We start from the raw sequence: 26903 nt of genomic DNA, 5'->3' as shown, positions 1-26903 counted from the left end.
GGTACAGAAGCTGAGTGATGAGCTGCTGTGGACGGGGCCATCAGCAAAAATGTGTTTTAGCCACTTTAAAAAATTCCCACAGAAAAAAAAAGATCAGTATCAGTTTAAGTGTACGTTTTATTTTTGAATATTTTCACCACTTTACCTCCATCAAACAGCCTCTCACTTTAGAACTACAGCTGTGAACCGTTTGAACTACCGTATCACTACGCACAACCTCACACAACCCCACGCCAAATACCCAGAACCATCACTTTAACTATGTGAATGTGATATTACTATCAAGCCAGAAAATTATTTTACAAAAACTCAAAGATTCAGTTAAGCATGAAGACCCCACAGGTTGCGTTAACGTTGGAGGGAAACAATGGCGTTTTCTGACCATGCTGTGATGCCGTGGAGCGTTGTTTTGATGTGCAGGTCCTTGTGATCTCTGCATATATGTTCAAATTGCAAACTGAATTTGAATTCAAATTTAATTCATGTATCGTCTCATTTTCAAGCATGTTGCAAAATATACACTCACAGAAACAGTGAACGTGTGTAAGTATATTATAGAACATCTCCTACTCGACAATATTGCACGAGGACGCATATACACACTCATATACACACTCATATACACACTCATGAACTTGATGGTGACACATTATGCTTTCCTGTTGACTGCAGAGGGTGGAAGTGTGAATGCATGGTGCATGCGTGACTTCAGGAACAGCTGGTCCCAAAGAGACTTTTCCCTTTACACATTCATTATAAAATGAGCGGCTATAAAATGGTTAATATAATTAAATGAGCCTCATAAACCTCAGAAATCTCTCTCTGTATTATCAGAATGTGACCCTCTAGGTCCAATTAACTTGGAAACGTCAAGAAGAGAAGTAAATAAGAAAAAAGCTTCGGCGAGACAGCAGGAATTCACCATGGGCCAAAAAATGAGTGAGTCAGAGTAAGCCTGAATTATTTATATGCAAACAGTGCACAACTTTCATTGGAATGAACTATTCTGTGCCTTGAGTGAATAACCAATTATTTCCCGATGAAGGAGATTTCCCCATGTACACTAGGTTGATACTTATATAATAAATAAAGTAGTAGTAGTGTCCTGCATGTTGTTGTCGGAGAGTTTATGTATTAGATACTCAAGTCCTCTAAATTAAACAACAAAATATGTTGTTTGTCCATGCCACCAGGGGCTATGTCACTATAAGGTAAACATGTATTGTTCTACGGCACTGGCTGAAACTGTTGCCGTGATCCTTTAGAGGACAGTCTCCCATACAATAAGCATAATGGCTGATGGCGCTTAAACCCCAAGAAACATAGCAATGCAGATGGAAGACAGGACGGCAGGGACACGTTCATGTTCACATGTCTGTTGGACCTCAAGGATACACACAATACCTTTTTGTGAGACACACTGAATGTAAACATAACTGTTTATTTACAAGGAAACGCAGGGTACCTTTAAGGTTCGGTTCAGTCCAAAGAAATGCTCAAATCTGCAGGAAACACATTTTTCATATTTTAACTTTAACCACGGCAAAAGCAAGTGACTCTTACAATTAGATTTTCAGTAATAACATTACCTCCTGTCATAAAGGATAACTTCAGATATTCTTTCAGTGTCGTATAGTCTCTCTCTAAAGTGACTGCAGGGCAAAACTCCCAAAAAGTTGGCGTGGTCCATCAGTCACTGACAGCCACTCTCCGTGTCCCTTTCAATGCAATGCAAAAAAAGGTTTCTGTGTATTTCAGCATGCTCTTGTAGCTCTATGTACAATATCTGTGAGCCGACTGCAACAGCTGTTACAGAATAAGCAGAGAAAAGTTTCAGGCTAAAACAGGATGTTTTTTTTATGGCTTCCACAGCTGGTTATTGCAGAGCTGTCACTCTGATGAAATTATGTTGTACCTGTGAGAGGCTTGAGGGCTGCATCCTCCTTCATCCGCTCCCTCATTCCATGACTGCACACCTTTGTTTCCGGACTCATTAAACAACATCATTGTCATACATATCATACATGAGTCTTATTCAGTTCATAAATAAACTGCAAACCTGGCGATTGTTAATCATGGACTTATTTAATCTGGAGATCTTTTCCTAAGGCTGGGAGAATGAGCGATGAATCTGGTCTTACTTTTTCTTTCCTGCCATATGCCTCATTTGACCTTGCAGTGTAAATAAATAAAGACAAACGAGGATGAGCCACCTGCTGTCCAATAAATAGCTAGAAGCGGTGTCATCCACGGCTCTGTCCTCCACCTCACCTTACCCCGCGCCACTTGCAGCAGCAGATGCAGTTTTTTTTTTTTTTGATGATGAAACTTCCCAGTGCTGCGTGGTGTTTGAACTTTGGAGGCAAGCTGCGACAGAAAGCAGGGGAGTGAGGAAAACAAATACTGTACACAGCTTCCACGCGCCTTAGAGAATATACATTTTGAAGTATGTACTGTACATCTCAGCTTACACAGTTCTGGTTCATGTCTTCCCCGCTGTCGGCAGCAGAGCATTTTTTTTTTTTTTTTAAATGCACATCTTAACTCAGTTAATGAAGGTCTGTCAGCACAGGGCGGAGGACAGCAGGAGGAGGACGCAGAGAGTAAACGCGGGGAGCCGTGGCGGGGTCAGGGCGATGGCAGCGGACGGTTGTGGTCGTTTCTTCTGGCGCGGTCCGTTACACAGCGGTGTGTTGCAGCAGGTGATGCACACTGAGTTGAGCTTGCCGGTGCAGAACTGCTGGTAGCCGGAAGAAGCGATGAGACAAGCTCCTGATGAGGCGCAGGACTTGCGGTAGTGTATCCCTGAAGTGGGACGGAAACAGATGCATTAGGCTCGTAATGAGAGGATTAGAGTGTGTGTGTGTTTGTGTGTGTGTGTGAGAGATAGAGAGAGAGAGAGAGAGAGAGAAAAGGAACAAAGAGAGAAACACTAAGATGGGTGCTTATAATGATAAATAAGATGTATCATCATTAAGGGGATTTCAGTTCAAAGGGAAACCTGACTTTCAACATCTCTTTAATACTGGGATAATGCTCCTAACGCAGCCACATCATTACACTTAGCTGTCTTCTGCATACAACACTGTTTTCAGCAGATATGCACATGCTCTACTTGTCAGTATCAGTGTTAGCATTCAGTGCAGTATAATTAGTGCATGAATGAGGAAAAATACAGCCCTTACTTCTCACCCTGTAACTCTTTCAGTGGCTCGACTTCTCTCTTCGCTTCGAGCCAACAATGCTGAGCAGCAGCACAGTGAGATAGAGTGTGGACTGTGAAACTGAGAAGTGAGAATGCTACTCTGAGAACCAGTGGACTAGCAGAAACACACACACACACAGTACATTAGGTGGTTATTCATACGAGCCAGACAAACCAAGAACCTGAGGAGTTGCAGGGAGAAGCTGATGCAGCAGTGTGAAACACAAAGCAGCAGTCGATCAACCTGCAGCAGCACTTCCCCAGTGATACACACTGATCCACCCTGCAGCAGAACAAGTAGTGGGGTTGATGGTTTGGTTTCCTTTAATACCATTTAAACACTCAACCATGAAGCGTTTATCTCCTGCTATATATTTTACTGGCCACACAGCGAACACACGGGCTTTAGAGTACATGTAAAGGAACGAAACATAAGATTAATGTCGCCATCAAATCTGAGTTCTTCCCAGTCTAAGGTGTGAAACTGTTTGAATGCTGGCATTTTACTTCAGAAGAAGTGGGACATTAGCTTGAGAAAGTGTCTGCGGCGCTGTTTGATCTGGACTAAAGCACCAGACACCTGTGCAGCTGATTGTACGACCTTTTCAGATCAGAGCGTTTTAACTTGTCAAAGCAGAGAAAGGTCAGGTGAAATCAGTAACATTAGAGATGGCTGCATTCCATTTCAGTGAAACAGTTCCAGGACTCACTCACTCCCTGATGTGGTTTTACGAGGACACTTTATGGGATGGAGCCTGTTTACAGTCTTTTTCACAGCAGACTGTCGAACACAGGTGAGTGTAGTGGTAGTGTACATGCTAACACAGTAACCTACATGGAATCTCATTACATTTAGGTTTTTATGTAATTAGTTACAAGTCAAAACGTCTGTCCTACAGTATAAGGAGGTACAGTAAGAGAGGAACATTCAAACTACTGTGTCTTTTGCCTTCAACTGAGTTTGTCTACCACCAAGTCTGAGGCCACGGCTCTCTGCCGGAAAACTGTGGATTGCTCTCTTCAGGTTGGGATGGAGTTTCTGCCACAAGAGTTTAAGTATCTCTGGGTTGTGTTCATGAGTGAGGGCAGGATGCAGCGGGAGACTGACAGGCAGATCGGTGCAGCATCGGCAGTAAAGTGGGTGTTATACCGGGCTGCTGTGGGGAGGAGGGAACTGAGCCGGAAGGCAAAGCTCTCTATTACCAGTCGATCTTTGTTCCGACCCTCACCTATGGTCATGAGCTCTGGGTGGTGACCGAAAGAATTATATTGCAGATACAAGCGGCTGAAATGAGTTTCCACTGTAGAGTGGCTGGGCTCACTGTTATAGATAGGGTGAGGAGCTCTGACATCTGGAGGGAGCTCGGAGTAGAGCCGCTACTCTTTCTCGTGGGAAGGAGCCAGCTGAGGAGGTTCGAGCATCTCAAACTCAAACTCAAATTATCATTATTGATCTACCAGGAACTTTATTTGTGTAAAAGAGCAGATACGACACGTAGTCGGAAAAACAAAAAACACAGACAACGAACGAGTTCTGCTTAGCTAGCGTAGCTATAATGGTCCATAGATAAATAGTAGTAGGTGAGTGGAGTCAGTAAGGTCAAGCCCCAGGCTAACTCAGCCATTAATCAGTCTGGTTAGGATCCTCCTGGGTGCCTCCCAATGGAGGTCCTCCATGCACCTCCAACTGGTAGGAGACCTCCAGGCAGCCCCAGCACGTGCTGGAGAAATGATATATCTCATCTGGCCTGGGGACGCCTGGGGATCCCTCAGGAGGAGCAGAGGAATGTTGTTGGGGGCGGTTACGTCTGGACCGGTTTGCTGGACTTCCTGCCACAGCGACTCAACCTCAGAGAAGCAGCAGAAGATGGAAGGATGGATGAACAGTTACAGGTATCTGCCACACACTCATGGTTCTCCTACACGTGTCTACATTTTGCTTGATTAAGTCCTCTCTCTCATACAGACCACGACTGATCGACATCTGTCGTTACTCCTCTCGGTTTTATTGTATGAGAATGTTTTCAAGCAGATAGTTTGACTTGTCATGGCAGGAAGCGCACAGGTGTAACTAATCACATTCATAACTAAGTGTAAATGCATCCAAGTGTGCCAGTGTGAAGGTCCTGGCATTGTTCATGCTGCGGGAACACTTGACTGAGCTGAGCCTTCATTAAGGTTATTAGCTCTGTGAAAATGCCCGCTCTATTTTCTGTCTATTTCATCTGTTTTTCATTCTTATCGTAAGTACATGAAGTTTGATGGCCCCCTGCAGTCCTTCCAGAGCTTCAGCTTCACCCTCGGCAGACGTCTAATCAGCCAGAATAACTTAAAACACCTCTGTAGGGAAGCAGTTAAGGATTTTTAATTATATCAGCCGAGGAGCATTAAGTGACAAATCAGGATGAAGTAAAATTTAATTTTCTTCATCGTTACATTTAGAAGTGTCATCACAGTGGCTATCACTCCGTCTACTGATGCACAATAAACATCACCACTGCAACAAGACCTAGATTAGAGACCTAGAGACCTAGAGACCTAGAGACCTAGAGACCTAGGTTGTGTCTGAAATCGCTCACTCATTGACTCCTCTCTGCTCACTGTCCATGATGCAGATCTATGTAGAGGACTGTACAGTGAGCTCGTGGGTAAGAACACTGTCGGACACTGCTCAGGTCATTTCCCCGCACCGTTTTATTGTCTTTTAGCGTGCTTGCTTACTTTTCACAATGCATTGTGGGATACTATGAGTCCACTATATAGAGTATAATAATTCTCACTATACATTCAGACAGCACTACAAAATGGCAAACGCACTATACAGTGGACTGTGTAGGGAGTAGTGAGTGATTTCAGACACAGACATAGAGTTATGTTAATAACAAGTGTGACAATAAGTGTCGCTATATAGCCATGAAATCCCCTAAACCAGTGGTTCCCAACCTGTGGGCTGGGGCCCACTGGTGGGCCACGAAGGTATTGCAATTGGGCCACGGAGCATTTGCACAGTACAACAGTACAATTATGGTGAAAAGATGTAATTATTTCTATAAAAAAAGTATATATAAATAATGTTTTTAAATGTTTTAAAAGAAAATTATCTTTAAGAACATCAACTAAAAAAAGTTGAAAAATCTCCTTTTTATTTTCTCTTGTTAAAGCCTTTCACAGCGATAAGCCAATGAGAGGAAATTTTATGTTGCTGCTGGACCGCCGGATCATATACTTGTTTGCTGTCTCAGTCTGATTGCGTGCTAAAAGATCACATCCATGGCAAAAACTGGAGAATCAAAATGGATAGCTGGTCAGCAACAGGAAGAGTTAAAAGGGAAGAGATTTAAGAGGCCGATTGTGTATCGTCAAGTGATCTCTCCTCAGTCAAAGAAGAAGAAATATTGAGCTTCCCCTGCTTTCAGCTCAGTCCTGAATGTTTAATTGTTATCATTAAAATATAAAGTGCTCCACATTGCCATGTGGACCATGAGTTGGAAAAGGTTGGGAAGCCCTGTCCTTAACATGTCCATTCCTAATACTGGGCACTTGTAATTAGCTGAGGCATTTCATGACTCTTCCCTCTGGTGTTCATAGTGTGGACTGAGCGTGGCTAAACTCATTTGCCCTCCCTCTCTTTAGTCACTTTAACATGGCCTGTCAGAAACCTATCATTATCTTTGATGTCATGCTTGATTCAGAATTTTTCCAGCCACTACCTCGCCACCCGTTAATTATCATTAATCAGTTCATGATTTGATCGTTGCACATTAATTTGCCAACCTTTCATAAGATCATTTACTGTGCACCCGTCTGCACCCGTGGCGAGCTCCAAAAGCAGCTTAGTTTTTGTGAATAACAATTTTAAGACTGAAAGATTCCTGACACCCACCGGGCTCTGTGTCCTATTTACAATAAATCTGTGATGAAAATGAATGTGAGGTTCTGTGTGCTTTGGTGACAGAAGAAGAAGAAGAAGAAGAAAAAAAAAAAAATTCAAAACACACTTAAACTCTCCTCAGAGCTATTTTCAGTGACTGCATTCAATTTTCAAAGCTCCTCTGAAAAGCATCCATCTCGGAGAGGTTGACTTATCTCCACTAGCTCTACTCCTCATCACAATGACGTTTGGTTGGACTGACTGGGGAGTAAAAAGGAGACCCTCGGCTGTGACCATTTCAATTAACAACATCATTTTTTTTCCATGTATAGCATTGATTTACTCGAGCTTGTTGGAACATGTCAGAGGTGTTTGTGAGGTTACTGGAGGGAGGCTTTAACATTTAGATGACATTTTGTTTTTCATGAGCACATGAACTTCCAGTAACCCTTGAACGTTTCACCCCAGCGGATACAGCCAAAGTAACACCGGGAGAACTGCATGCTCATTTAAATTGTGCATCCTCCCATGTATCATATACCGCGAATCTGAGTGTTGAGTCATCCACGGTGTGAAAAGTTGCACAGCTCCGGAAGGAAACATCTTCCTGACTCACATGGTGTTTTTATCTGTAATTTCAGCTCCGGCAGGACACAGACACTTCTGTGCGTCTCTGTCAGTCCCGACTTGTTGATATTACGAAGACGACTCGAGAGGAAAACGCGGTGACAAAAATGTTCAAGTAAAAAAAAAAAAAAATCAAGCGATCGTAAATGGCTATATAATCTGTTGGCTTTCATCTCTAAGCTAATTGTAAAATAGCAAGAGGCGATTACACGGGCAGTCAGTGGAAAATGAAGCGTAACACAAGCGGGAAGTGTCAGTGACGGAGATACAGATTTGATGGCTTCTCTCACCCCAAACAATCACACGGGCTCTTCACCTGCAGCCATGCACACTAACTTGGACATTTTCAACTCCTCTTCAGCCTCCTCACACTCATTCACACTGCAGCTACTTTCAACTAGAAACCCGGTTCATGCTTTAAACTACACTCCAACCTTTGAGCTTTGTCAGACAGGTTCAACGTTTTCATAGTTTTTCACAGATTGAAGTTGAAGTTGAAATTGAAGTTTCACATTGGTCCGTATGGCCTGAAATGTTTAAAACCTAAAGAGGGTGATATCATCTCGCTCCCTCTCTTCAGCTCTTGAACTTATTTCCACTTCAACTACTTGCAGAGCACAAATGACACCTCTCATCTCTGGCGCTTCGACTTTAATCGACATTTCAGCTGCTGTCATTGCTGCGGTTACAATAAACTGATCATTCAAGTTCAGCTTTTACTCTTCAACTGGCAACGTGACTTTTGAACTGTTGTCACTGCTTATATAACGACTGACACCTCAGTCTTGGTTTAGCTCATTTCAGTGCTAACAGACACACTGACACCACCTGCTCCCTCCAGGTGGACAGGTGAAAGAGCAGAGAGTATCAAGATGGTTAGAGGAGGAAACATCAGAGAGACTCAGCCACATGTTTGAGCCTCAGTCAGACCCAGACTCAGATGAGGAGTCTGTTGAGACCAGAACCAGAGACTAGCAGATGGATCAGAACGGTTAGCGCAGTTAGCACCTTACATATATAGTTTATGTTGTTTGTTAGCTTGTACTCAGTCATGGTGTTGACTGATTATTTCATCATATTTTCATCAGACGTTTACACTGTTTGCATCAGTAATTTTCATTGTGAGCACATTTGTTCAGTTCTTCTTAAACTGATTATGTTTAGCTGTTAACTTATCAGGTTATTTTTATTAAGTCTTGTACTGTGTTTTATAACCATATTGCTACAGCACACATTATGTGAAGGGGGAAGCGCAATTATGTACCAGGTTGTCTGATAAAAAAGGAACTTAATCAGATGATTTGTCTCGTACAGTTTTCAACCAATGAACAACTGTCTGCCGCGTGAGACTCTCTCTCATCAGTGGGAGCTGGAACATTTAATACTCAAGGGGAAAGAAGAAAGGGTGCACAATAAATGATGCTGCATGTAGCAGCTTGATGCCAATTACTTTCTATTTGAAACACCTGTCAGGAAACGTAGAGGAATACAAACTAACTGAGCAGACAAAAGAAAGGTTTGGAACACACACATCACACACACAAGAAAGACTGACCTCTGTGTCTGTGTCTGTTCACATCAACATTTTTGGCAATTTTGAAATAATATTTTATCTATTAAGCTTATTACAACATTGACAGCTTAAGAGAACTGTGTAAAGGTCCTTTTTACCCACACAGGTGTTTTCACTTCAGGCTGATGAGACCTCTGCTCTGGATGAAGGTGGGCGGAGTCACTGGACTCCAGGTACTGATAAGAATGATAAAGAGTCACAGAACTGTCAGTGAATAACAACAGGTGTACACACACACGCACGCACGCACGCACGCACACACACACAGCCCCTTACTCTAACCAAAATCATCTTAATTAAATGCCTAACCTTAACCGTAAACCTAATTCTATAAAACCAAATCTCAACCCTCAAGAAGAAAAGTACTCTACAGAGAGAGAGAGAGAGAGAGAGAGAGATGTAATTAAGCAAAATAATTGAAGTCACCTGTGTTTGGGTTCCATGGAAGTTGAAATAGTTTCTATACACAGTGTTGAAAAGAAAGAAAGAAAGAAAGAAAGAGAGAGCATCTTCACCACTCACACTGTGGAGTTTTAAAACACATTTAGCTTTTAGTTTGCAAGGTTGAAGCCTCCAGCTCTACAACAGGCCTCTCCACAGGAGACATTTAGACTTTTCATAGAAGAAAATCCCATTTGTAATTAATGACATTAACATCACTCTGTTCTATTCATGTGTCCCAGTCAGCCATGACGGTAGCCGGGCTTCCACTGCAGTTTAGTGCAAAATAGAAGCGATTTTTTTTTTTTTTTTTTAGAAAAGACGATAAAACACAATTATCAATATGGTCTGTGTTTCTGCTGAGTGATGTTATGGGAATAAAGCTTGGTTTTCTCCTCTCACTATATCGTTCCAATTAAATGTGACATTGGATTCCCGGCATCTGCCTCTCAACTGGAACTGTCTTCCCGGGGCATCATGAGGCAGGAGCCATGACTTGAATTTGAAAAAAGTTTCCATTTCAATTTTGTGAAATATTGCTTCATCAAATAGCCTGAAAAAAGTTCGTATTTCAAATTGCACATGAAGCGGGAAATGCACCTAGTGTGACAAGCAAGAACAGCACCAGCACCCTGGAACTGAAGCAACTAAATGGAATTCAGCCATCATTCATTTTATTATTTACACTAGTGAATTTCCTATTGTGACGTGTCAAAATGTCTCCTGTGAAAAAGATCTATTTACTCAAGTGCCTTTGAGCAAGGCATGTAATCCTTAACCATCCGCAGTGACTCAACTTCCTGTTTGATCTCCTCAAAAGTGTCAGGCAGCACTTTTCCATGTTTTTTTGATTTGAATGTTTAAATCTTAATATTTTTCACAGAAAAAATGTTTAAACAAAACTACTGTTAATATCCAGTTAAAGTTTTTTCTTTTACTTTTATTTTCTTTTACTATATTATATTATTATTATCATTATTATATCATATTCTTTTTTTATTTATATTAGCACAAGTGCAATCTGCCTAAACACATCTTCAGTTAAACAGTTTAACCTTTTACAGTTGAAATGCAAATTATTATTATTATAAAGTAATATTTATTTAAATAATATTCAAATGCAAATTTAATTTGCATGGAAAAGATTTCAGATGTTCAGTCTTTTCAAATGCGTTGTTTAAATTGATTACTGACACTTTACACTGAATTTCAATAACCAAATATTTATGTTTGCCTAAATATAAGAGGCAGGAGTATGTGATATTATTGTGGACTGCTGTGTGTGTTTAAAAATATAATTTTCAGTTCACCACTTCTCACCCAAGAACTCCTGCAAAGAGTGCATTCTACAGAAAACAATGTAGCATCAAAGTGAAATATTTCTTTCTCAGCATGTCCACAGATAGACAGGAGCTGTCCCTGCAGATAAATGTGTTGAGACGGTTCAGCACTTTAAATGCAATAATAAAACAGTGAGAAGGAGTGGAGGCAACACCTCAGTGTGGCTGCTCTTGAGCCTCTCCGGAGAAAAGCTCAGTACAACATATCTCCTCGTTCAGGTTGCTGCAGGTTTTTCTGAAACTGATTAATAGAGAAGTCTATTACAGATCACAGAAAACTGCCTAATTAGATTATTATGTTAATTGTATAGTACTTCATTCATTACCATGAGATTAAACTGTTCTAATTGAAATTCAGGACAAACATGCACTCTAATACACTGTGATTATGTCCCACTGACATTCAGTGCGGTGCCGCGTTTGTTGAGCAAATATCAGCGCGGTGAATCTTGGACAGCAGGGAACAGGGTATCAGCCAGTTTCTCATGTTTGAAGTGCTTGGAGAAGATTTCATTCAACTTGTGCATGGGAACTCAAAGATCCAGCTCTTCAGTCTGAATTATACTTTATTTTTTTGGGGCGAAAAAGACTGAAGTTTCTCATCAACTTCGAGGCTGTGGTGAGAGAACCGGTGCGCTTTAGTCTAATGAGAGTCGGCACGGTCGGCTGCACAGGGAGGAGGAAGGAGTCCAATATGTCCAAGTGTCTGCACAACCTTCGATTGCTCCTCTAAATGAGATTTTAACCGAATGGATCACAGATACTGCGGTTTTGACAAAAGCACTGAAGAGTGTCCACACAAGCATTTGGTTCTTAATAGCTGTTAAATGTTTGTCAGTGCCAATTCAAACATAAATGTCAGTAGAAAACATGATCTGCTCAACATGGTTTGTTGCTCTGAATAAAGTGACTGGACTTTCCTTAACATGAGGAAAAGATCGACAGATTCTTAGTGAGCGGTGTAAAAGCTACAGTAGGTTAGACATGTATCCGTCTGTTCTCTGGGCTTTACTATCCATCTAAATCAAACTTGACTATGCAGCAAATTAGACTGCAGTTGTTATATGAGCCAATGTAAAGATGTCATGCAGATAAATGATCAGCAGGGACAATAAAACACATATCAGGTGTTTTGGTGATAAAAACATTCTGTGTGGAGTTCTGTGGTGTAATGTTTGTGGATGCATTAATATGTCATTTCTTTTCATAACTTTATTTAACCGAGCCATGGCGTCTTTAGATCCAAAAATTGGAATGGAGAATGATTAGTGGAGAGCACTAATCAATTACAGATTCTGGGTATTAGAGCTGCGCAATTAAAACTGACATTTAGAAACTCTCACCGACTTAATCTTGCTCATGTCGGTTAACAGTGTGCCCTTAGAAAAATACAACCTCATGTGTTCAGTCCAAGCATCAACCTCCAATGATGAAAAATGAAGCCAACACTCAAGAGCCAAACACTGCAGTTCCTCTAATGACCACTAGAGTCTGGCTCCAACAGTGAGTCAATCCCCATAGACTCCCATGTTAAAATGTCCAACTTTACAGCAGAAATAAACATGTTTACAGCCTGATACAAAAACAGTTTTGGTCTCTAGATCTAATTTCCTCCTTCATGGCAACTGTTTATATAACTCACCTGTTTACATTTTATTACGGCTTAAAGTTCTGTATAGTTGAGGGCGTGGCCTATTTGAAGGACAGGTGGGTGAACGCCACAAACCAGCATGCACCGAAGTCTCAGCTCCACCATGTTAGTCCATGTTCACTGTAAGTGAAGCTGGTGATGTGGATGACACAAAGCACAAACACTGAGTCTCAAACTGTGATGTATAGCTCTGTTTATGTTAGCCACTAGATGACACTACACTCCGTTAAATGTATGTGTTTCAGTGAAGAAGGGACTTCTGGGTAACATTAGCAATTAGCATGAGGTTGTAAACTTCATGACACAATCAGCTTCTAGCTAAAGAACACTGTGTACGCCGTCTGGGCTCGTTTCAGCTTCAGTGAGGACGACACTCAACAAAAAGGAGGCAAATGCGAAGAGCGCAGAACAACAACCTCAGCGACCAAAGGAAACATCACTTGGAACAAAACCCCGTGGTCAAATATGAAGAGTGCATGGCTCAGAAAAAGAGAGAGACCATGTAAGTCAGAGGATCACCACAGTCAGTATGATGAATCCTGTCTGAACTGTGAACGTCTCATTTATTTTTTTTAATTTTATTCATGGCAAACCATCCAATAGTTGTTGAGATATTTCAGTCTGGACCAAAGTGGTGGTCTGGCCGACCGACAGAGTCACTCCAGACATCCCTGGAGCCATAACAAGGCTGAATATGCAGGGAGTCATGTTTAAGGTTAGAAATAGAATTTGAACTTAAGGTGTAGATTAACAGCAGCTGGACATCATGTCTTTACTGTCCTAAAGAGCTGCAGTGATGTTAAAAGTCAGTGAGACAACGCTTTAATTTTAACTTTAAAACCTGTACGTTTGATTGTCATAATGAAAACTATGATCTCTGGAAATCCTGGAACAATCTAAAGTCCATAAACCCTCCCCAGTCATCAAACTCACACATGTCAAGTCTTTTCAGCCGCCATGAACAGTCCCTCTGTTTAACAAATGTAAACTACTATGACTAACCACACACTCATTTCCCTTTTCCTGATACAGTAAATTAACTTTGGCAAATTGCAAAAGCTAATTTAGATAAGCTGTGAAATCAGGGAGACAGTGGATGCAGTTGGTGCTTGTCTCCATCCTGTTCTGTGGTGTCTTCATCAGGAAGACAGTCAGCCCAGTACCAGCTGGGACTGGGTCACTGGTTGCGGTTATTTAATCAGAACCAGCTCAGTGGCTGTGCATTAGTCTGCTAATACCATCTTCATAGCTGTCTGGGACATTCTGGGGGGAGATCCTGTCTGATCCTGCCTCGGGCCATGAGACCAGCATGAGACCTCTTGATGACTCCAACCCAGACAAATTTTCAGAATCACATCATCGACCGGGTCATTATAAAACCTCATCACCTCTCACTGTGAGAGGGTTTAAACGCTCCCATTGAACTGCTCTCATGCACTCCTGACTCCGTCCTCGACTCCTCGTCATCAAACATGATATTAATGATGAATAAAATTGAATTTCCCTCAGCAAAGATGCCTCAACAATAAATTAATATATGAAATGCAGCAATTTCAGCTGTTGAACTCAAGCTTCGGGCTCATTCACTTTACTCACTTATATCTGTCTTATGAGAAGATTCACAATCAAAAACAACATCCTTTCTAGCTCAGCCAGTATCAACTTTCATCAACATCATTTTCATCATCTATTATTCGATTTCCAGAGGAATCCGAGGGGAAGCATCACACTTATCTGTCTTGCCATTGCTGCTCCACTTAGTGCGCTGCCTCTGTGGATGCCATGGTGATATTACATCTTCATGGTGAAGACAAACACGTTGAAAATAAAGTGCAAACTTATGCACATTGCAGTGACGAGTGGCTACTGAGACATATTCATGTGGACGACATTAAACTTTTATTTTCAGGCCGGTTTTGGGAGGAAGTTGAGGAAGGTCCTGTGTGATAGTGCTGCTACCAACAGTATCATGAAGATGCTTCATCAATATATATATGTATATATATGCACTGTATATATGTGACCTGTAGTTTTCTGCCTGTGGTAACTGATAAATCACTCCTCACTTCACTTGAGGCAGTTTACTCTTTACCTTTATACTCAGCTTTATACAGCTTCCTTCACTTATGCTGTGGTACTCCCCATTTACTTTCCTTTTAAAGACACACTGATCAATGTTCTCTATATAGTGGTTGGCTCTAAGCACACCACTTCACACCTGGCATTAAAATGCATCCTGTGGGGGGGGGGACCACTTGTGATTGGATCTCACTTCCACATTCTATATGCAAATAAACGTATATGTTGTTTTTATTGAGTCTGATTGTGCCAGATGAGTCTGTTGTGTGAGAGAGAGAGAGAGGGGTGGGGGTGGGGGTTGGGCACAGAGGGGCTGAGCGAATCATTGCTCTCAGCTCTACAAGGAAATAAAGTTTTATCCATTTGAAACAGTAAAATATTTTGGGTTGATGGTGAAACTGTTGGGACTAATCAGACTGTCAGAGGATGTCAGTAGAGTAGTCTGTCCTTCAGTGTGGCTCAGGACACATTCATGTTCACACTGCTAAAGCAATGTGGCCACATGTGGTCCACACCACCTCTGAATGTGGTCTGAGTGATCGCATCCCAAAAGTGTCATCAATGTGTCTAGGGTGCGTTCACACCTGAAGAGCTGACCACTTGTGATCGGATCACCTGAGACGGATGTTAATACCAGGTCTGGACAGGTGTGAACAGATGTGAACAGATGTGAACAGGGCCTGAGTGTAATGCGAAAGGGTTTTACACCTAGTGTTGAACCTGCAGACAGTTTCCTGTAGCTCTGCAGCTCCCTCACTCATGAAGCTTAGAGTAAGTTCACTCAGGAAGGCGATCTTTACGCATCTTTCATTCACAATTCTTTCTCGCTCGCTCTCTCTCTCTCTCTCTCACTCCACTTCTTGTAATCAGCTCATTTCAGGTGTAACCAGTCAGATTTCTCCACGATCTCAGCCAGCCAATCACATGGTTGCTGTCAAACCTTAAAGTCTGAACTACATTTTTAACTGTTTTTAGCCTCTCTTAGTTGATTTGTTTTTTTGTTCTGACCCACAAACTTTACTTTTATCACCTCTGTTTCCTCGCAGCAGCAGGCGGCCTTTAATATGACAATTATAAATATAATGGGTTATAATTCTCTCTGAGTTTTTCAAAACGAGTGACCCCTTTCACATTACACATACTCATTTGGTCTGTTGTTAGGATAAAAAATCGATTAGTGCAGCTTTAAAATACCGTTCTGACATCAAAAATACCAAAGGGTCACGAAAATAATTTATTCATTATAAACTGCAGAATTATTACAGCACACTCTGTTCCTATGTTCTCTCTGCTCTGTGTTTTTACTCCCTTTGAAATTGTGTCTGAGAAACTAAAACTGTGGCCAATTTCACATCCCTAACATCACAGAACATCTTACTCTCCCTCCTTTGAAAAAAAAGGGCAGAGGACATTGGAATGAAAGGTGGCCTGCTGGAGCGTGGCAATCATCCCTCCTTTAAAGACAGTGGGAGAGGAACAGTCCTCAGTTAGGTAAAAGCAGATTCTTTCATCATTTGCGAAGACATAATCGGAGCAGAATGATGATGATAGCACTAGAAGACGAGCTTGGACAGGAAGCCGGACTCATCCCAGCAGAAAAATACTCATCATCTGAATGGAGTGTGTATGTGTGTGTGTGTGTGTGTGTGTGTCTCTATTCGTGGAGGTGTGACAGAGGAAGTTGACTCTTGATGCCTCGATGTTCTGCCAGGCAGCCTCTTAGCTGGAGAGCTGTGTCGCAGGAGCAAACACTGATGGATTGTATAACCCCCTCCAGATACAGGAGGGCTAATCTGATGGCCGGGGTGGGGGAGTGTGTGTGTGTGTGTGTGTGGGGGTGTAGCTCACTTGAGGACACACTTTAGCGCTTCTCTGTCTCCTACATCTATATTATAGAGCTGCATGCAAAGTGTGGCAAGTACACTTAGGAGGAATTGAACAGCCTCACTGATTTTTATTCTTATCAATGAAGCAAATTGCACAGAGGTGGAAGTGCAATTGTGAATGTATGTGCTGCATTTCAAACAGAGATAAGGTGCGGTCGGTTGGATTTCTAAGCCCTATTTTCATGCAGAGCAGCAATAACGATAACACTGGGAGATAAAGGCTGGGATGTACACGAGCATTCAGGCAGAAATTTTCTTATTAAAGAACTGTCTACTCTATAGTGTGCTGTGTCTGCCCTTTGGATTGGGAGGCACATTTCCAAAGACAGGAGCTTATTGCTTTTGCTCATCAGCAGTAGGGGGAGGCAATAAAAAATGGCCACCAATTTTCGCTGGGTGTGAAAACGAAGCGGACCTCGGGCGGGAGGAGTGACCTTTAGTGTCTGGGTTCTAACCATCTGCAGAAAATAGACATGTAAACACAGCAGAGACACGTTACTCATTACTGAAAAGGCGGCAATAAACCGCAAGATCCATGACAACCCGCAGAGGATGAATAACCCATTTGTTTTTAACAATATTCCAAACCTGCAGGTTATAAATAAGATGAACTTACGAGCACAGAACAAAGGCAATCTGAGTCTGAGAGAATCAGCAGCTGCAAAGCAAAGTGAAGCAAAGCTGAGGACGTTTTTATCTCCTCCATTTGGTTGATTTGAAAATATCCTTTCAGGTAACACAGGTCCATCAATGCTAATGATGTTGTCTATGAGACTCTAGTTCCAGAGAAATGCTCAAATACTGATGGGTTTTAATGCTTTCTGAAAACAGGTTATTACTATATAGCACAGCCATTACTGTGCGGACTGGAGGAGTTAAATCTTTCTAAACTGTCCCTCTGCTTTCTATAATCCACAACATATTGTGCTGGGTTTTCTTTATTTTCCCAGATGCAAGAAGCACAACCTGAACCAAAACACCACAACAGATACGTAATGCATTTCATACGGCCAGCTGGGACGGATGTTCATCACTTAATTATAAAATTTTAAACTTTTAAGACGTTTTGAGTGAAATTAATTCTGTAGTTCAGACACACTATAAAAACACATTATCATTTGTGACTGAACAAGCCAAAGCAAACGTCTCCTACTGTCTCATCAGTGTGGCTGTGTGACTCGACTGATGTTAGATACTTGAGGCTGATACTGATCTGTGAGTGTTGAGAATAGAGTCCCTTTAATTGCTTTTATTTTTTTAAAGCACTTCCACCAAGATATATAGAGAGCAGCTCATTATACAGTTAAAAAGTGCTCTCAGTGTAGTGGTGTGGGCGGCAACCAGAATTTTAGAAATATTGAGGCCATAGGTGCATCACATCAAAAAAAAAAAGTATATTATTATTTAGTTTAAAAAAATATATATTTACTCATTCAACAGCAAAATCATGTTTTATGTAAGAGGTAAATATTGTTTCAAAATCATCCTCTGACAACCAGGAATACAATTCTGATGGAGAGACATTGAGTCAGTCCTCTCAGCTGATCTGAGTCCCAGATGAAATGAATCTGTAATATTATCGTAAAGTGGCACTGAATTCTTGGACAGACTCTACGGTTTGCCGACTTATTTTTTGGAGTCAGACAGACCAATCAGGCACTTCCTGATCTAATTTAGGAAACAGTTCTTTTTTTAGCCAGAGCACTGAGCAGTTTGATTTGAATTCGATGTAAACATGGTCACATTCAGACCAGCAGAAATGGATTTTGTGGCCTCATGTGGGAATAAATACAACAAGCGTTGTTCCCACTTACAAGCTTTAAACACGATATATAAAAAATATTCATCTTATTAAATCAGTGTTTCCCACAGAATTTGACTTGTGGCAGTAGCTGGGTGGGGGGGTGGTGTGGGGTGAGGGAGAGAGAGAGAGAGAGACAGAGAGGGAGAGTGGAGAGTGCGGCATGGAAGGTCTGAGCGAATCAATGCGCTGCATGTGCACATCTCTACAATGACATACAAGTTTTTAAAGTTCAAATCTGTGACTTTTCCACATTAAAATGCCTAAACATGACTAGACCTATGTTATATATGTTGCTGAGTTGTGTTCTTACATTATCCCAAATGTTTCCAAACCTATGCACACGTGTCAGTGTTGTGGTTGCCTGCCAAAAGGTCAAAACTGACTTTTCATCCTGTTTCAAGCCACATTTTTATGATGCACTGGTTAAATCTTGGTCATTTTCAACTATGCTGTTTAACCAGATGAAGGATTTCAGTCATCGGACGTCAGAGAAACGAGCTGAGCAAACATCACAGACCACCTGTGTCCTCTGAACAGTGACGGTGAAACACTGACTTTTAATGTGAAACTGCTTTATTCAGAGTTTTTTCTGGTTATAATCACCAGGTCTGTTTGTTTTGGGGAGGAGGACACGACACCTCTGTGGATAAATCGTCTGACACTGAAGGAATCCAGACTGGGAGGAGCTGACTGCAATGGTGGTGAAGACAACAACTCCCATGATCCCACACTACTTCACGACATCACCAAAGCGTCTTTTGTTATTGTTTTAATCGAGAAACCACAAGCACCAAAAGTTACATACTGTCAGTTTAACCATCTGAAAGGGTCAAAAAACTAGAAAACCAATATGTGGCCGTCAATGTTAGCTCTGCGTTAGCCTGAACAAGCTAATGTTAGCTTTTGTGAACATGTGTGAGGAGGTTGCTACAACAGATGTCAGCTGTCACAATTCACAAACAATAACAGTAGTTTCAGGACGTCAACATATATGTCGTTAATACAAAGTTAAAACAAGTGAAACTCACTCAGCCTGAGCTCGGTACAGATCTGGCGTCTGTCTCTGAGCTGCTTAGATTAATCTGAGCTGTTTCCTCCTTTCATTTGAAATGCTCTGTGGCAACATTTGTAAACTGGCTTTTGGTCGTCTATAACTGACCCATTCAGACAAGTCACGGCGGACACGTTGCTCCGCCTGAACTTGCTGCTGCCATTCCACATGTCGATAATGTTTATTGTGCCTGTCTTCTTCTTTGATTCATTTGATATCAGACTAGGACGGGTCATTATACTGCCCTCATCAGTCCTGGAAGAATCACATCTGCGGTACCTACGACATCTACGCTACCGTCGGTACCCACAGCGCTGTAGGAAAACACGCAGGCTACCATCACATTTTTCAGAATTTTTGCATCGACGTTTCGTGATTGAGTCATCAGCTGTAGTCTGTTGTCTGATGTTGGGTTTTTTATCAGAGCTCCTTCACTGTAAACCGCTGCCTACTGTGACTGAGGCTGATAAAGGCAGTGAGACAAACAGACGGTGAAGCTGAGGAGCGTGAACCACAACAACTGAAACGCTGGGTACAACTGACGACGACTGTAGTTACTGTCTGTAGGATCATCACCGCAAGTGAGCACTTTCATATGACATGCATGGGATCCAAGTGTAAGTGTTTGACTGTAGTATTCTCCCCAGAGGAGGCTAAATAAAATATATAACATGCTCATGGTGGCACTAGTCAAACTGAAATTTCTGAAAATCTCAAAAAGTATCAAACCATTGCAGAAGATGATGAGCTCAGAGGTAGAAGAGGAGGGCCTGTGGAGAATATGATGGAAGTATGACATTTATATTTGTATCATGTATTCATTAGAGGAAGGTCACAGTCTCCTCATCTCTGAACAGATGTGATGTTTTTGTCTCTTCGGTGCTGTGGAAGCGTCAGTGACATTTACAGACAACACTTGATTCATTTAATCCAGACCGAGAGAATAACATGATACACTTCTGTAGTTTACCTCTGGTTCATATTCTCATTGGACTTTTACAAAGGAACCAGGAGGAGTAAACCTGAAGCCACAAGCACTGACACCGACTCACTGATTGGACAGATGTGGTGTCATCATTCTGCATCATCAGAGCATCTTCAGGACTTCAGTGCCTCTCATGAGCGTATACATGATCTCTGGTGGCGCAGAGAGCTCATGAAGATGTACTGTAACTGATTATGAGCATTATTAGTATTATCACTGTCGACAGAGACAGGATGAAAACAAGACGTCTTGTAAAGCAACGTTCTGCCCTCATTACTGCGGGATCACTCTGAACCGTCGCAGTCTGCAGAGAATAAACACAACAGAGCGAAGTTGAATGCTTTTTCACTGTCTGTCACTGTCACTGTTGGATGAGATTGTGCTTTCTGAACGGCAGATTTATTGCTAGTTCAGTTTTTGAATTATTGCTGAAATCCCACATCTACTATCACTGTTTGGATTAGGACCTTGTGGTCCTTTTCTTTCCCTCTTGTGTTCTGCTGTTTTCCCCTCCCTCATGTGTTTGTTTGTCCCCAGTTTGTCCTCTGTGTCTGTGTCTGTATTTGTATATGTGTGTGTGTGTGTGTGTGTGTGTGTGTGTCAGCTGGGCGTGGCTTCCTGGTTCCTGCTCCCTCCAGTCTCCATACTCACCTGCCTCTCATCATACAATCAACTGCACAGCCTGCTGCAGTACAAAGGACCGGTCCAGCTCACCATTCTTGGCCAGATCGTTCCGTCACGTCGAGTGGTATAAACGTTACGGTCAAACGCTGCTGCAAACTTGTTGCTCTTTTTTTTTTTTTTTTTTTTTTTTTTTTTTTTTTGGTAATCCTGTTTGTTTCCCTGTGCACCAGATCCTTCCATCTACAACCCCGCCGTCTGCCACGCTCTGCCCAGCCTCAGTCCCACCTGCTGTGTTTGCCTCACCAGCCTGCCCAGCTCTAATGCATTCTGTCTGTGTGCCCGAACTCCGCCATCATCTGCCATACTATCTACAGTCTCTCGCCGCCATCGCCATCGCCATCGCCATCACCATCACCAGCCTTACTCCCCACAGTCAACATTTATAATACAGACTTGCTTTACCACCATCCTGTGTTCTGCTCTGTGGGTTCAGCTCCACACTAAAACCTCACAATCACCAAATAGTGTGGACGGTCCGTTTTGCCTTCAGGCCATCAGCAAACCACACCACAGTTTGACGGACAGCTTTTTCACCAGCCCAAATGAAGCACACCGACTACCTCAGATAAGCACAAAAACTTTTTTGCGATAAGTGGACCTTTTTTTTTTTTTTCACTCCTCATATTTAAATCAAGAAATTGAAGATGTGCATAAAAACAGGTGGATGGAAACACTCTGAAATTACCTCAACTACTCACTCGCCAACATACCAAGATATCTGCATGAAGCTATCAGGCTCTACCATGTTGAACAACAATATCCAGCATTTGAGGTCCTTGGAAAGTGATGCACACACCTGTCATTGTCCATGCTGCACAGCACGAGCTGAAATATTTTCTACTCCGATGAAAGTGGAATAGTTTATATCCGTGACTGCTTCAAATACTGACCTACAGCTCAGACTTTCATCCTCTAATGATAGTTGCAGAGCTGTGAAGGGCCCGTCTCTGCTGACCTCAGATCGCTGTGATTCCTGCTCACAGCGAAGAGCCTTCTGGCTGCTGGCTGAGTGCGCCGGAGAGCTCTCTGTGTCTGTGTGTTGTGCTTGTATTTAAAAGACACTTCAAACATGCCAAGCAACACAAACAGTCGGCGTCCATTTCCCCGGCTTCAGAAAACACAGCTGACTGAAAGTTACACACAAACTAATCCTGCTCGTGAACGACAAGAGAGAGTGTGACACAGATCAGTTTCCTTCACCTCAGTTTTCAGCAGTTTTTGATTTCATGCCAAAGATTAAAGACCACTCCTCAGATTCCGAGTCTCTTGTGATTCAAGGTTGAAATCCCGGCTCCACATCACAACCAAAATCTAATCCACTGTCCTTGGATTGAGGCCAATCCGTCCAGATTTCACTGAAACCTGCTCTGCTCTGAAATACACTGACAGAAATATAAGCAGAAATGGAAAAATATTTCTGACGGGGGTAAAAAAAAAACAAAAAAAACAAAACAAAAAAACAGTAGAGCAACTTACCGTCATCCTTCACCAGAACCTCCTTCTGGCACATGTCCTGCACATTCACAGTGCAGTTGACGATGAACTCTGGGGTGGAGCAGTCGTGTGTCATCTCCTCACACTGGTAGCACTGAATCTGCAGAGCCAGCCCTGCAACCCACACACACACACACCCACACCCACACACACACACACACACACAAACAATCAATCAATTATTGAATCCATCTATTTTCATTATCATATCATTTTCACCAGGTTCATATCACTTGCTCATTTCTCATTTACATCCTCAGTTATTTATTTCCTCAATTGTCATAAATAAAGAATTCATGGGAAAGTTTTATCTCAAAGTGAAGTCCAGTTTTATTTTGGTGAATATTCTGGTTTCTTCTGCTCTGACCGTTTCAAATTGATGCGACAGATGTCTTCAATTATTCAGCTGAATTTGAGCTGGTGGTACATTTATCTTACCAGCATGTTGTTGCAGCATTTCATCATGTCTGGCTCTACTTAGGTTCAGGATAGTTGATATTTCACCACCTCTGCTGTGAAGACGGCGTGTTTACAGTGAACTCTGTTAGTTAGAGCGGTAGAGAGTTGCCCTCAGGTCATGTGAGATGATGACAGGTCGTGACAGATATGCGTCATTACAGTAGCATTTCAAATGTTTCGGCTTTTAATGTAGCACCGGGTTGATATTGCTAAATTATAGCACATAGAGTATTTACAGTATAGTCATTATTCTATGTGCAGTGAATTCAATATTCTCCAAACTGAGACATTTTCACCTTTTAATAGATGATACAGTATAAAATTCACTTCCCACTTTATAGATTTCAAGTGCAATTTACAGTGTGGGAGGTAACTAAGTACATTTACAACTACATTTGAAGAACTGCTACTTTACTTATGCATTTCCATTGTATGTTTATTATAAACTCCACTGCACTTCACTGCAATTTTTTACTGCACCACATTTATTTAGTTACACTGCAGATACAATTTTCATCCAAAATATATGATCAGCTCATAAAATGTGATGCATTTATATCATTAATCTACCCAACACGATATAAAGCAGTTACACTCAGTTCCACCTTAACCAGCCACAACGTCAAAATTACATTTACATTAATATCCTAATAATAACAATCCAATAATCTAATATATGATTGTATAATAATACTGAACCACTCTGGAAAGGTCAGTTTGCATAATTGGTACTTCGACATTTCATGTAGCATTTCACTCATGCAAATATTTGAATTCAAAACATTTATTTGTAATAGATTATTTCTTCATAGTTGAATTGGTTCTTTCACTGAAGGGTGTGAATACTTCTCCATCACTGCCAGAGACTGATAAAAATCAATCGCATCCTTGGCAGAAAAAGGAAAACGCACCGTTTCACTGTGATTGCTGCGTAACGTTATAGGAGACTATGAACAGGGAGATATTTCACAGTTCAAAGTGGAGTGAGACTGGGCTCTACACTGTTGATCAGCAGTCTCCATCAAAACTTACCAGGTTCGTTATAGACGCACCGGAGCGCAGAGGCACAACCAGCTTTGGAGACCAAAATTTCTAAATGGCAAATAAAGAATGGCTCTTTAATCTAAGTCGGCTAAATAGAAATTTGAGTTTTCGACGAGAAAAATTCAGAAACTGCTCAACTTTAAAGAAAGACAACGTTAGGTTTGCGCGGACTCCTCCTGTGCGCGCTGCGTTTCCCACTTTACTATTTACCCAAACCTGAACACCACCCCTCCACCAGGCCCTGCGCTCCTTCCTCAAAGACAAAAGAAAAGAAAAAAAAAAGCCAGTTTGGAAGTTTTGCTGTTTAACCATAGTCTAACAGCCGCTTTAAATCCCGTGAAGTGGCGACAGAGAAAAGCTGCGTGACCATACCTGAGCTGAGGAAGAACAGGAGCAAAGTTGAGACCGTGAACAGCCGCATCGTCCGCTTAGTGCAACTCTGAGCAGAAACATGGGAGACGGATGTTCGCCGGCTCGGAGGCGCAGAGACAGAGCAGCTGGCAGCCTGGCATGGTGAGCCTGACACCTCCTGCGATGCCTCACATATCTTATCCGCTGCTACGCGCGCTCACACGTGCGCGTACACGTCTGCACGACTTGTGTACCATGTGATCAAAAGGTGTGTGTTCAGAAATACCTTCTTCAACCTGTTATTTTCTCTATATTAAACTATATGATGACTATGGACATACAGTATATTATATCTGTGCATCCCATTAGACAACATTTGCTGCTGCTGCAAGGAGCCGATTTCACCTCTGGGATCAATTAAGTTTCATGAACTGTCAAAAATGATCTAACGGACAGGAATAATGTCTGAGAAGCCTGTGTTCCTTCTCACTGAGCCAAACAACTCCAGAATCTTAATTTGCTTTGTTCACAACTCATCATTAAGCAGAAATTAGACCATAAACTAACAGTACAGATTTAGTGCTGTGACCTCCAAAAAGACCTCCCCAGTTAATTTTATTTATCTCAGGGCTAAAAATCAGTTTATTACCATCCCTGAGTTTTTATCTCCATTTCACACAGTCACCCAATAGATAGAATCTGTTAAAGATAATAGCATCAATCCTCTTCTGTGATTATAAAATGAAAGGATTCTTTTTCATTCATTGCTCCTGGACATAGGTCAGAGGTCACGTACAGGCACCAGAGGGTGTGGGAAGCTAAATCAAACCTTAAAGCCTGAAGTTATTGTGACATGTTATACAGCATAAGTTTTATTCAGCCAGTTAAAAACCACCAGTGTATGTAGGACTCACTAAAAATAAACCACAGTGCGCTTGTTCTTGGCAGCCGAAAAATGAAGTCAACACTGAAGTGACAAAATCTGCAGTTCCTCTAATGACCACTAGAGTCTGGCTCCAACAGTGAGTCAATCCCCATAGACTCCCGAGTTAAAATGCCCAACTTTACAGCAGTAATAAACATGTTTACAGCCTTTTACAAAAAACAGTTTTGGTCTCTAGAGCTCATTTCCTCCTTCATGACAACTGTTTATATAACTCACCTGTTCACATTTTATTAAGGCTTAAAGTTCTGCATAATTAAGGGTGTGGCCTCTTTGAGTGACAGGTGGGTGCTGTCACAGTTGGTAAGCCATTCGGTGTCTAGCTGCTTGGCGTCACCTTAGCTAATTCAAGTCATTGAACGTGACCTCTCTACTGTGTTTGTTATGTTAGCGCCAACATATTTTGACAAAAAAAAGATATCACTGTCCCTGTTCCCGGAAATTAAGTCCATATTTAATGTGTGTCTCCAGTGACACTGTTTAGTGCCAAAGCAGAAAGTACTATCTGGATTAACCCTTTGAAACCTGAGCTTCAAAATGTCCACCTGGATTTCTTTGCTTATTTTGACTATAAAAAAGGTCAGAAAATGTCCTGTGAGTAAGTGCTTTGTCCATTTTTCCAGAATACTTGGAACTTTCAATATCTGGCAGTTATTTTCAATTTACTGCATGTTAAAACACTGAAAAACAGGTTAAATGAAGGAGAAACACGGAAACAGAATTTGAATTTTGAGTTTTGAGTTTTAGTAAAGAAACACACTGAAACTGTACATGAATAAGACGTTTTCCATCTTAAATTTGAAATTTGAAAAGTATAAAACAATTTACAATACAATTTGTGAACTTACAATAAACTTATAGTGCATAACAGGCCATAAAAATAAAACTATAGGCTTTCCCCACACAGGACAATTGCTCCTCTCTGGCTGCAGACTCAAAGATCTTGGTGGTGCTGCCAGTAGCAGTTCCTCTCTGGCTGCAGTCACAGGCCCACACCAGATTCCTGACACTGCCAGGCAGCGCTCTTTTTACAGAGCTTGCAGCACCGTCGCCCCATGCTGGCTCTGTTAGATTTTGTGTGGCCGCTGCTTGTGGAGACAGGCAGATGTTTGTTAGCTGGGGTCTTCTGTGGGCCATTTTTCACATCAACTCCATCCAAGGAGGTGCACAGTAAGCTCCTCCTGTAATCGCTGACGTCATAGGATTCTCTTGCTACGATCTCTAACACCATCACCGGAGCCTCCAGCATCCCTACGGCTGAATGTGAGCTCTGGTAGATAGATAGATAGATAGATAGATTGAACTTTATTCATCCCCGAAGAGAAATTCAATTATCTAATATCTCATCAAAACATAAAAATGTGGTGGACACGTGCATATAATAACACACACAGAATAATTTGTTACACAAACAA

The 26903-nt window shown here is 41.7% G+C and overlaps 1 protein-coding gene across 1 annotated transcript; it reads right to left on the bottom strand.

Annotated features, from left to right (window-relative positions):
* Positions 1-84: 84 nt before the first annotated feature.
* On the bottom strand, positions 85-24720 carry lypd1 (LY6/PLAUR domain containing 1). Its single transcript, XM_022740908.1, has 3 exons — positions 24567-24720; positions 22674-22805; positions 85-2805 (listed from the first exon to the last, which is right to left on the bottom strand). The coding sequence occupies exons 1-3, from the start codon at positions 24613-24615 to the stop codon at positions 2564-2566; spliced, it is 423 nt and encodes a 140-aa protein (XP_022596629.1). The 5' UTR covers positions 24616-24720; the 3' UTR covers positions 85-2563.
* Positions 24721-26903: the final 2183 nt, after the last annotated feature.

Source organism: Seriola dumerili, unplaced genomic scaffold (genome assembly GCF_002260705.1).
Source record: "Seriola dumerili isolate Sdu_G_001 unplaced genomic scaffold, Sdu_1.0 BDQW01000052.1, whole genome shotgun sequence".
NCBI classification, from domain to species: Eukaryota; Metazoa; Chordata; class Actinopteri; order Carangiformes; family Carangidae; genus Seriola; species Seriola dumerili.
This window is presented reverse-complemented; position numbering and strand designations above follow the sequence as displayed.